This window comes from Peromyscus maniculatus, chromosome 3 (genome assembly GCF_049852395.1).
Source record: "Peromyscus maniculatus bairdii isolate BWxNUB_F1_BW_parent chromosome 3, HU_Pman_BW_mat_3.1, whole genome shotgun sequence".
Lineage (NCBI taxonomy): Eukaryota > Metazoa > Chordata > Mammalia > Rodentia > Cricetidae > Peromyscus > Peromyscus maniculatus.
The window spans coordinates 4564642-4577519 of NC_134854.1; the positions used below are offsets into that span (position 1 = coordinate 4564642).

A 12878-nucleotide genomic window follows, 5' to 3' on the forward strand; every position below is an offset into this window, starting at 1 on the left:
CATCTTTTCCAATTTTTTTCATAGAATATGTTTCTCTCAACAAGATGGTATGGATATAATTAACTTCTTCCATGTATTTACAACTTGAGAAGAGGAAACAACACCGTGTCTGTAACATTCACTCCTCCAAATGTTAGATCATTCTGATTGAAACCATAGGAAGTGATACAGGTTAGGAAACAAAGAAGAGGCGATTACTGTGTTCCTTTCATTGTCTCCAGCCATTCCTGTTCTCGCACTGTGACTTCCTCTCCTTTCCATTCCGTTCACAAATGGAGATTGGTGGGAAATACACGAAGTGCAAAGTGGCTTCACCTGCTGTGCTGCAGGCAGAATTGACAATTCAGAAATACCACCCTCTAGGTGTCTCTCCCCTTCTCACTCTCTCTAGGGGAAACTAAGATGTCATACATTCCTCAGAGGAGAAGGAAGGTGACAAGAAGACTGTAAGAAACTCAAAGCACCCTAAACTGTAGCATGTGCCTTCTCATGGCTTGCAAATAAGCTCTTTGTAAAAAATAAATAAATAAATAAATGTATTTTCTATCCTGGCCACAATTTTCCTTCACTCCTCTCTTCCCAGTCTCTCCCTTCCAGTTCACCAAAAACCAAGACAAACAGCCTTACACAATCAGTAGAGGGAGTTTGAAAGAAATCCACATCATTAATACAATCCCTCCATTTTCTTAACAGTGTCACTTTTGGCCTATTCTTTCAATACATACTTCCAGAGCACTCTGTCCCCATACATGCCTAGAGATTTGGGGCTCACTTATCCCTTAAGTGTCTAGAAGCTGTCCAGCTGATAAAAGTAAGAAAATTGCCATGAAAGATACAGTAGTTCTCAGTAAGAGAACATGAGTTCATGGAGGGTGGGTGGTGGTTTTTAAGGAGAAAATAGGGGAAACCTGTACTTAGTTATTTTTCTCCTTTGCCCTTTTTGCTCTTTGCTCTTTGGGGGCCCACCACCCAGCTCCCCAATAATCACACAGAGGCTTATTCGTTCTTAGGAATGCCTATCCTTAGCTTGGCTTATTTCTAGCCTACTTTTCTTAACTTATATTATCCCATCTATCTTTTGCCACTGGGCTTTTACCTTTCTCTATTTCTGTATATCTGTCTTTCTTTCTTATTCCATGTCTTGCTGTGTGGCTGGGTGGCTGGCCCTTGGCATCCTCCTCTCGTCCTTTTCTCGCTCCTTAATATTCTCCTCTCAGATTTCTCTTCCTATTTATTCTCTTTGCCTGCCAGCCCCACTTATTCCTTTCTCTTGCCTTGTTATTGGCCATTCAGCTCTTTATTAGACCAGTCAGGTGTTTTAGACAGGCAAAGTAACAAAGATTCAGAGAGTTAAACAAATGCAACATAAAGAATACAACACATCTTTGCACCATTAAACAAATATTCCACAGCATAAACAAATGTAACATATCTTTAATATTTTACAACAGAAACCCTTAGTTAAGTAATTTTTAGAAGTCCTGCTTAAATTTCAATGGATTCGGTTGCTAGCAGACATCTCAGATATTTAATAATTTTAATATGAATTTCAGAGAGAACAGCACGATTTGTGTTGTTTAGAGGGTGCATGGGACTGTTCATCCTGTGATCCTAGAGCATCTCCAGAGATCATTGTCCCTTTGTCCCTTACAATATGTTTTGGAAAATGTGGACAGCAAATCATCTATTCTAAAAATTATACACAACAAATGGTTCTTAAATATGCTGAAATTATTTTTCATTGGTATCATGAACCTCTGGAAATTTTTAGTTAGACTATTGAAAAAGGAGTCTAGAATATATGAACCTTAAATTCTTCAAGCACAGAAAGTGAAACTATGCCTCTGGTCCATGTGTTAGTATTTAAGCAGATGCTTAACTTTCTTTTCTTCCCAAGCAGTAAATGCTAAAACCTGTTTTTGCCCCTTTGTCTCTGACTTTTTTTTTTAATTAGAGGTTATTTAACCTTTTCCTTTGTAGGGACTTAATTTCTAACCTGTTTTCCCTGTTCTGGGAGCCACTAGATAATAGAAAGCTGGATAAATAATATTGTTTATCCCTCTTTCCTGTGTTATGTTTTTCAAGTCAATTTCCTCACCTGTCTTTTACATTTACTGCTGAAAAATAAATTTTTAAATTAATCAAGCCAAAATATGCATATATTTCCACTTTTAATAACTGTTGTGAGGCAGTTTCCTTGGAGACAAACCTCCATCTTTGAGGGGAGCTTGTTGAGACTGAAGATGTTCTGGGGGCTGGAGAGATGGCTCAGCCGTTAAGAGCTGACTGCTTTTCTAGAAGACCCAGGTTCAATTCTCAGCACCCACATGGCAGCTCACAACTGTCTGTAACTCCAGTTCCAGGGGACCCTCACACAGACATACACTTAGGCAAAACACCAATACACATAAAATAAAAATAAATTATTAAGAAAAGAAAAGAGACTGAGGATGTTCTAAAGGGAGGTAAAAACATTCTATCCTGCAGAGAAACTCACTAAGCTCAGGGAATCAACAACTCAAAAGCTTCTGAAAGTCCCTGAAACTGACCAGATAGTGTACATCTGTTATACCTCAAGTCTATATAAGCAGAAAGGACTGATGAGAGATGCTCTCAGACAAGCTCAGCTGCTTGGAAGAAGCTCAGAACAGCTGAGCTACCGGGGAGAAACAGACCAGCCAAGCAGCCTGGAGGTGACAAATAAGCTGAGTTGCCTGGAAGAGGTTCAGACCATGTGATCTGATTGAAAGAGTCTCCAACATGGTGAGCTGCATGTAAGTTGTGCAGTGTGGTCTACATTTCCAGCTTTTGTGAGCTGTCGCCCATGCTGAGGTAGCCTTTTGGTGCCTTTGGCTATCTTTGAGTCATTTCTGCTACTGTAAGTAACTCCATAAAACTCACTGGTTCACCGAGTTGGATGTCAGTGGTATCCTTACTTTAGTCTGTTGTTAGTTCTGTATCTCAGATGAATAGACATCTGTTTATGACTCCTCAAGAATAGTGTCCCACAACAACCTCAATCTGCCATGTTAACTAATACTGCAAGTTAAAAATACCTTAGTTCATAGAATTATTGTGGGAGTCCAGCTACCACCTTTTGAAGGGTTCTTGGGTGGAGGAGAGAGGAATGAGGAATTGATGGATAAAAAGAGCAAAAAGGAGAAAGACAGAGACACAGGATAGCTTCAGGAGGGCCCTGGGTCAATACCCAGTCTCTCGGGGGTTTATTCAAAGGGGCTTTTTGTAATATGCCAAGGGGAGAGGCAAAAGACCTCCACCTTGGAAGATCAAAGCACACTATATGGCCAAATGTAGACCCTTCCAAACGCCTGGCACCTAGGCCCCTGGCCAAATCATCCCATTATGCAGCCCTGCTCGGTAAAGTGATCTTAGATTCTCTGGCCTCAAGTAAGGTCTCACTAGGAAGCCTCTGTGGGTCTCCACAGTTCCCCCTTCTTAATAATATAAAGGTCTCAAGTGAGGGTTCAGAGCTTAACTCTATGTAGCTCTGAATCAGCTTTCCACTAAGTTTGCAAATAGCTGGAATAATCATAGCTCCTTATGGCTGCTATACCTATTAGTAAAGGAGTAGAGGATGACCAAGATAGAATGGCCTTTTTAAATAGGTCTATGATGACTACAGCATTCTTTACTGCACCAAGCCCTTTTTAAATCAATAAACTCCTAATGCATCAAATAAATCAGTAAATTCCTGATGCAACTGCATGAAATCTAAGGACTCCTTAGCATCACCATTAACATTAACAGGTTAACATCTTAATTCTAGCGTAACTTAATTCTAGCATAAACATTACTATACATAATTACAATTCTCACAAACTTACATCCAAAAGCAAACTATTAATAGAACTATTTATACTTCATAAACTTTAGCAAACATCCAAAAGCAATCTCTTCATAGAACTGTTTGCACTTTTTGCTAACAAAACATAGGGTACATTATCACAAGTTAACATCAGTTCACTCAAGGGACAAGAAAATGTTTTTTAAAAAAATTTAAAAAGACTAAGGAATATTAACTCCCCCCTTTTCTTTATAATTTCTTAAGCTGCATCTTGAGCCTGAGTAGAAAAAACAAACTTCTCTATTTCTACACAAACAGTTCCATTTGCACACAAACAGTTTGTAAGTCACTACAGTTAACAAAGCATATATGCATAGGTGAAATCAAAATTGTCCCATTGCAATTGAACCACTCCTGTCCATCCCATCTCTTAAGTCTGGAAAGTTCAAAAAGTCAGTTCTGATACCAGTCTTACAGTTTCACTGAAAGCTTTCCGATGCCAATCTTAAAGTTGAAATATGAAGAAACCCACAACCAAAAGCTTGTTGCAGTTCCATGCAACAACCCAGTTCAAACAAACATCTCTGAAACCTCACTTTGAAGTCAGCAGGCTTCCCCTATGAAATCTGCTGCAAGGTGAAAGCTGTATACACCACAATAGCTGGCTGGTGCAGACTTCTTTGAAAAAGTTTTCTATGTAGCCAGCATGAACCAGATAATAGTCACTTAAAGGAGTCATGCATTTGTTCCCAGCCAGCAAACAGAAACTGCGTGACTTTGGGCTCCTGGCTCTGTCCAGGCTTTTACAATCCCAGTCCTGAGGCCCAAGGGTTCTCAACTGCCCTGTGCCACAGGGGTTCCAGGTACCTCCCATCCACTATGAGCTGCTGCTGCCTTGGGTCTCATTACTCACTCCGTTGGTGGCCCAGTGCTCAGGACCCCAGGTCCTGGAAGCCTCTCTGCACTGCCCGGCTTGTACAGCCAAATGTCAACCTCAGGCTGGCTGCATGGCTCCACCTTACTCTGCTGCTGGGAGCTTGGGCTGGCCTGAGTTCCATTGAGAGTCTCAGCTGTTCAGCCTGGAGTGTGACTTTGCCTCACTTAGTAGTTCCCAAGCTGCCACTGCAGCTGCTGCTAGGGACTCAGTCCCTGCTCTTTTCATTGCAGGGAGGATTTCAAAACCTCTGCTGCACTCTGCATGTCCCAGGCATGTTCCACTCAAGTGTTCTATCAGCATTTTCCCCTGGGTCTGTTACACTACCTCCACTGTGGTCTGCCCTGGGGTGTAGATGTAATTCTAAATGGTCTTATTAAATAAAAAACACAGAGCCAAATGAAGAGTTAAAAGCCCAGAGATAAGAGCAGTAGCCAAGAACTAAGACCACCTTATCTTACCACTCGCTGCCATCCTTTCCCTGAGAGAAAGACCTTCTTCCTGTGTCCTGCCTTTTTATTGCCTTTCTGTTCTGCCTTCTCATTGACTCTAAACCCAACCACATGACTTTCTTGCCACTGCCTGTCTATACAGACCTCCAGGTCTCTATGGTTGGTACTAGGATTAAAGGCATGTATCACCACGCTTGGCTGTTCCCTAGTGTGTCCTTGAACACACAGAGACCCTGCCTGCCAAGTGATTGGATTAAAGGCGTGTGCTACCACTGCCTGACTTTTGTGTTTATGGCTATGACCTCTGATCTCCAGGCAACTTTATGTATTAACATACAAATAAAATCACATTTCAACACAAATAAAATATCACCATACTGGGGAGATGCTGCCCCATCTCCACAGGGACCCTGGTGTCCAAGGAACACACTCAAACTCAGAGGCACATGCTCCCTAACCCTCCTGGTGTGCCCCCCATGAGCACTGTTCTCTGGCCACAGTGCCCTGTGTACTCGCCCTCCAGTTACATGCTGACAGACCTGCTCCAGTGGCTGGGGTCCAAAAACCACCAAGTCCGAAGTAGCTGCTCCGTCTCATGCTGCTTTCTGCATCCCAGGTCTTGCGCTGGGGAAAACCTGCTCTACTCTGAGTTAAACCTTCACCATATCCCTATACCTAAAGCCTGTCTTTCTCAAACGTCACCCAAACTTTTATGACTTACTTTAAGAGAGAGACAGAGACAGAGAGAGATACTTGCTGCAGCCTAACAACTTTACTCCTCTTTATATTTTCAGTTTTACTCCTGAAGAATAGAAGATCACCACCCCACTTAATTATTGGACATGCCCCCTTAGTCCACGATGTTCCTTCTCTTTATCCTCTGTGCCCAAGTCCCTATTTGGGTGCCATATCTGAGTCCAGCTCCCAACTTTCAAAGGGTTCTTGGGTGGAAGAGAGAGGAATGAGGAAATGATAGATAGAAAGATAGCAACAAGGAGAAAGACAGAAGCTCAGGATAGCTGTGGGAAGGCCTGGATCAGTACCCACCAGCCTCATCCTTTATTGAAAAGGACTTTTTATAATATGCCAAGGGTTGAGGCAAAAGACCTTCCCCTTGCAAGATCAAAGCACATTGTACAGCCAAGTGTAGACCCTTCCAAACACCTGGTAAACAGGCCCCTGGCCAAATCATCCCATTATGTAGTCATTCTGCATAAAGCAAGCTCAGATTCTATGAACCTTGAGTAAGGTCTTGCTAGGAAGCCTCTATGGGTCTCCACAAACTATCAAAATTACTATATAGTGCTTGTCTTAGTAAGGGCTTCTATTACTATGACAAAATACCACAGCTGAAAAGCAAGTTGGGGAGGAAAGAGCTTATTGGGCTTACACTTCAGCATTGCTGTTCATCACTGAAGGAAGTCAGGACAGGAACTCAAGCAAGACAGGATTGCTGTGGATATCGCTCTATATAAATAAAACACTGATGGCCAGTGACGAGACAGGAAGTATAGGCGGGACAAGGAGAGAGGAGAATTGGGGAAACAGGAAGAAGGGGGAGAGACACTGCAGCCACCGCCAGGACAAGCAACATGTAAAGACACCGGTAAGCCACCAGCCACATGGCAAGGTATAGATTTATTGAAATGGGTTAATTTAAGATATAAGAACAGTTAGCAAGAAGCCTGCCACGGACATATAGTTTATAAGTAATATAAGTGTCTGAGTGATTATTTTATACGTGGATTGTGGGACTGTGGGGCTTGGTGGAACCTGGAGAGAAGCTCTCCAGCAACAAATGGCGCCCAACGGCTCGAGTTTCCACCTTAAACCTAAGAATGTTTAATAACCAATTCTAAACAGAGCCAAAACCAGGTTCCTGCTTCATGTCTCATATGGGCAGCTAGACGCCTCAAAATGCTCCTGTTTACCTTTTACAAAACTTCCTGTCCTTTACACTGCTCTGTGACACATACATTCCAAGGGACTCAAATTCTGCTAATACTAAAGAACGATAAGCATGCACCTGTCTTTAGATGGGCAGCACTGTTTATGTGCTGTCTTACCTCAGACAGCTGTTCTCACTTTCTAAGTGGTACTCCTTTGTTTCATTACTATGTGTACATGGAACATCAGCACTATCTCAGCCAGCATGGTAGATACCAGAAATACAGCAAGAAAGAGGCAAAGAATATATAATTAATTAGCAATTATTTCTTAATACCAGCTGGCCTTATGCACAAGGGATTTTCGATAAGGTACGGAAAGGAGGAACAAGTGGGTATGAAGATGGGAAGGTGACTCGTCATGGAGGGTGGTGAGACTAGTTCAGAGGCTGGAGTGTTGGACAGACCAGTGAGGGAGGGCAACAATGATCATGTTGCAGATCAATATAAAGGCTTTGGCTTGTACACAGTGTCATCATTTACAGTGTCCTGAGCCAAGAAGAAATGTGATTGGTTACATGTTTGAAGACACTCACAGTAATATGTTGCTCGTACTTGACAAAGACAGGGCTGGAAAAGCAAGACCAAGAGGGCTGGCACTGGTACAATGTCCAAGCAGAGCTGGTCATGGCTAGCCTCATAAAAGCCGTGAGGAAAACAGTGGGGGGATGGTTGAGTTCTAATAAATCTACAATTTTTATCTTAAGAAATTATCTATCAGGGTTACTTGAGAGTTGGCTCAGTGGATAAAAGCACTGACTGTTCTTCAAGAAGACCCAGGTTTGAATCCCAGTACCCACATGGCAGCTCACAACTATCTATATCTCCAACCCAGGGCATCTGATGCCCTCTTCTGGCTTTTGTGGGCACTGAGTACACATGTAGAGCACAGACATACATCTGGGTAAAACATTCATATGCATAAAAGAAAGTAAGAAATTAAATAAATGAAATTTATATTATTCTAACTAACTGGTTTAAGATTTCTCTCAGGGCTTCTGTGAATATATCATTTAGGGTGTATAAAAGAGCAAGATTTTAGGACTTCTGTCATTAAATTACTAAGTAGGTAAGAGGCATTGTTTTTAAACTTCCAGGTTTTAGGTTTTCCACCTTACATAAGTAATATAGGAAATATCTGGTATAGATAAGAATGTTTAAAATGGTTCCTGCATCATTGCTTCTCATATACAACTCCCAAGGCTGAATAGGATTTTATCTTCTGTTCTTCATTGTCTTTTAAGAAAAGAAAAGAAAAAGCACCCACCTTCAATTCCAGTCTTCTGCTCCCTCCATTTTTGGAGAAGTCACCTCACCTCCCTGGACCTCATCATCCTTCTCTCTTGGAAACTACAGATAAGACTGTTAGGAACATTTTGTTATTCTTTGAGCAGAAGACCACCTACCCAATGCCTGGTGCATAGTTTGAATTCTGCAGTTAATAATTGCAGTGTTTCTTTTGACAACAGCAGTGAGTAGAACACTGTTGATGACATAAGAATCACTTGCCTAGGGCGAGGGTCAAGGGAAAGAGAGCGGGAGATCCTAGCTGGATCAAGAAAAGAGAGGGAGAACAAGGAATAGGAGACCATGGTAAATGAAGACCACATGAGAAAAGGAAGAAACAAAGAGCTAAAGAGGCCCACAGAAATCCACAAAGATACCCCCACAAAAGACTGCTGGCAATGGTCGAGAGACAGCCGGGACTGACCTACTCTGGTGATGGGATGGCCAAACACCCTAATAGTTGTGCCAGAAACCCCATCCAAGGACTGAGGAATCTGGATGCAGACATCCACGGCTAGGCCCCGAGTGGAGCACTGGGAGTCTAATTAGTGAGAAAGAGGAGGGTTTATATGAGCGAGAATTGTTGAAACCAAGGTTGGATAAAGCACAGGGACAAATAACCAAATGAATGGAAACACATGAACTATGAACCAAAGGCTGAGGGACCCCCAACTGGATCAGGCCCTCTGAATAGGTGAGACAGTCGATTGGCTTGATCTGTTTGGGAGGCATCTAGGCAGTGGTACCAGGTCCTGGGCTCGTTGCATGAGTTGGCTGTTTGAAACCTGGGACTTATACAGGGACGCTTGGCTCAATCTGGGAGGAGGGGACTGGACCTGCCTGGACTGAGTCTATCAGGTCAATCCCAGTCCTCGGGGGAGACCTTGATCTGGAGGAGGTGGGAATGGGAGGTATGCTGGGGGGAAGGGGAGGGGGCAGGAAGGGAGAGAACAAGGGAATCTGTGGCTATTATGTAGAACTGAATGGTATTGTAAAATAAATAATAATAATAATAATAAAAAGAATCACTTGCCTTTATTATTGAACCCCCTTAAGCTATTGCCCCAAAACTTGGTCACAGTCAAGTTCTCATTCAAACCTGATAAATCGATTAGAAAGCTACTGCATATTCCTAATATTCAGTAGTTTGCTTATGAAGTGCACTTTAAAAAGGGGGGCGGGGAGGAGTATGGATAAAGCCAAGTTCAAATCATCCAGTATATTTTACCTGTTTGACTGATACTTGTTATTAATTAATTATTTATTTATTATTTATTATTATTAATTATTTATTATTATTTATAAGTTATTTATTAAATAAACTTGTCAAACTGACAGTGTTTCAATGCGCCTGGCAGTATTGATCACTTTGATGAATGCTTGATGCAAAGCCTCCTCTGACTCATCTTTCATTGCCGGAAATCTTATTCTGAACTGCTCGGTAGGCAGTGCTCTGCCATTGCAGATCATGACCTCATCAGGCAGTTGAAACAAGAATAGTCACTCAAACCTTAAGACGATATAGCATCTGTCAGGGGACCATGCTAATCATCAGAACAGGAAATGCCTTGATCTTTTACCAAATGTTCGTGGCTTGCTGTGAAATCACCTGTTGTAACTAACTGAAATGGATTCTTACTGCTGTCTGTGTAACAACATAATTTAAGGCTAGTTGTATCTGAATGCCCAAATTCTGAGGTTAATGCTTTACATAAAACTGTCAGGAGGTACTGGGGGTATATAACTCGGCTGATAGAGTGTTTACTTGACATTCACAAAGCTCTGGGTTCAAATTAGAGAGCCCCATAACCATCACAGTAGTGCATGCCTGTGCTCCAGCATTTGGGAGGTGGATCAGGAATTCAAAGTCATTTTTTGCTGTATGGGTCATTTGAGGCTAGCCTGGGATATATGCAACCCTGTCTTAAAACAAACAAACAAAAAACACTTAAGTCAGGTGTTATGTTGTGATCATTATCACAAATGTTTACTAATAAAATTGTCTGGACTTTGTGTTCACATTTGCCTAGTAAAAGATGATTTTGAAACAGTATGTGAAAAAAATCTATGATTTAGTTAATGCAAAATACCTACATTAAATGGATAACATACACATTGCCATTTTCTCCCTCATAAAAGTACTTGAAAAACCAGTACCAGTACTTTCTCATTGGTCTTTCCATAGTTAATGTTGAAAATGCATTGTTGTATGACAAATGTATCTGGTGTGTTATAATAAATATAAAATTAAATATTGCTTTGTTTAGAAATTAATTATAATTGCAAGAAATGTTTTCCAAAACTAAATCCCAACAGCATGCAAATTTCTGAAGTAACAAATTATTTATTGTCTGTAAGGACAAAGTCCTCATACTTAAATGATGCTTAGATGTGACTAGAAGATCATTATGTCAACAAGGTTAAGGTATAACTTTCAAGTTAATTGTTTTTGTCCTAATTGACTAGTTAACAAGCGTGAAATATATATTCATGAGCACACACACAAACACACACAAATGGGAAACATTAAATTAAAACCTTGTTTGCAAAGTAATTCTAACTATTTCTCTTTGCATTTAATAATCTTGTTTCTACCTATTTTATACACAAGCATTAATATTAATACTTTGGAATAATGAGTGTACATCTTTGGGAAAATATAATCAGTTAAAAATAAGCTAACGAGAAAAATGCCTGTTGCCCATTGCCAAGTGCCAAAGATGTTCTTAAAGTACATAAGGTTTAAAGTAAATATAAGATCAATGTGTTTTCCCCTCTGTATTAACGTGGACAGTTTAACTTTATGTTCTCAAATTTTACATGGCTCTTATACAAGCAGTGATTTAAATTGATAGAGTTTTTTTGAGAATTTCCTAACTGTTATTTGTTAAATAGATTTTATCTACTGATTACATGCTCACATATTTATCCAAACTTTCTCCTTCTTTAAAAATTTAAATATTTCTTGCTTCATGTTTTGTTTATTTTTATTTGGAAGAGAAGCAGTTAAGATATTTCCATTTGCATTCAGTCTGTTTTTATAGTCATTCCATTCAGGGGACAGTCATTTAATTGGTCAGATGTTTAATTCCACAGGAGAACATTTTCCCTGCCATTTTCAAGGACTAGTTGTTGTTCTCTGTGTGTCTGGAAACGATTCATTGTCATCATTCACCTTGAAGGCTGTCTAAAAGAATAAACCCATTCCATTCATTCTAGGTCAAAAATATAAAGCAAATGGCTTCAAATACTTCTATTAAATTTCCAGTATAAACACAGCTAAGGCTAATATGCCTTTCCTGGTTATTTGAATGATTTAGGGATACATTTGTGTGTCTAAAATCTTTCAAGGTAAATAATCTATTAATACAAATTGCTGATTCTCATTCTCTCTCTCTCTCTCTCTCTCTCTCTCTCTCTCTCTCTCTCTCTCTCTCTCTCTCTCTCTCAGGCCTGATGGAATTGGAACTGTTTCAGTGGAAGAAAAAGAAAGGTTTGAGGAGATAAAAGAGAGACTTTCTTCCCTTTTAGAAAACCAGATAAGCCACTTCAGGTATGTTTTGTATTTGATCCAAGTATCTGTTTTTCCAATGCTCTATCCTTCATCTCCCAGTACATTTTTTGTTAAATCTTCTTGCTACCCCTCAAGAATTGCCAGTAGGTTCCCATTGCTTGCACTGTATGGTCCAGTCTTCATTCTGTGGTCTGCTTCCCAGACAGTTTTCATACCTTAGCCATTCCTGCTGGAATGTCCATCTGCTCTAACTCATGCTTTTCCTTTGCATTTTCATCCTTGCATAGGTTTTTTTTTTTTTTCCATCCCAGCTCTAATGATTTTTCTTTCTTTTTTCTATACCACCAGGCAAGGAGATTCTCGCCTTCATGACGGAGGCATTCTCAATTTTCTTATCAAAGAATAGTCTCAAGTCTTTTAGCAATTATTTGTGCTTTTTTTTTTTTTTTTTTTTTTTTTTTTTTTTTGGTTTTTCAAGACAGGGTTTCTCTGTGTAGCTTTGCGCTTTTCCCGGAACTCACTTGGTAGCCCAGACTGGCCTTTAACTCACAGAGATCCACCTGCCTCTGCCTCCCGAGTGCTGGGATTAAAGGCATGTGCCACCACCGCCCAGCTATTTGTGCTTTTCACTTGTCCTTTTATAACATGGTAAAATAAATTCATTCCTTAAGCCATTAGTTATCTCTGTATTCACTACTTGTTCAGGAAGATTAGCCACCAATAATAAGAATCATTTGAAAGTGAAAGATACACAGCTTAATACTATTCTTGCCCTGGTTTTATTTAGTTTCAAGGTCAGCCTGTGCAACTTAGTGAGACACTGTCTCAAAAATAATGGGGATGAGCTAGAGAGATGGCTCAGTGGTTAAGAGTGCTTGCTGATCTTCCAAACAACTTGGATTCAGTTCCTAGCAACCACATTAGGTCATGGCAACTCATT

At 40.4% G+C, this 12878-nt stretch overlaps 1 protein-coding gene across 10 annotated transcripts in view; it reads left to right on the forward strand.

Annotated features, from left to right (window-relative positions):
• Positions 1-12878, forward strand: part of Cadps2 (calcium dependent secretion activator 2) — a 544863-nt gene that overhangs the window by 400328 nt on the left and 131657 nt on the right. For 9 of the 10 annotated variants that reach the window (XM_016006862.3, XM_016006864.3, XM_076566153.1 and 6 more), the window contains exon 14: positions 11876-11977. In XM_016006862.3, the coding sequence (XP_015862348.3) occupies positions 11876-11977 (102 nt within the window). Of the gene's footprint in view, positions 1-24; positions 175-11875; positions 11978-12878 lie in introns of those variants that run through there. The other variant, XM_076566154.1, reaches the window with a different exon arrangement.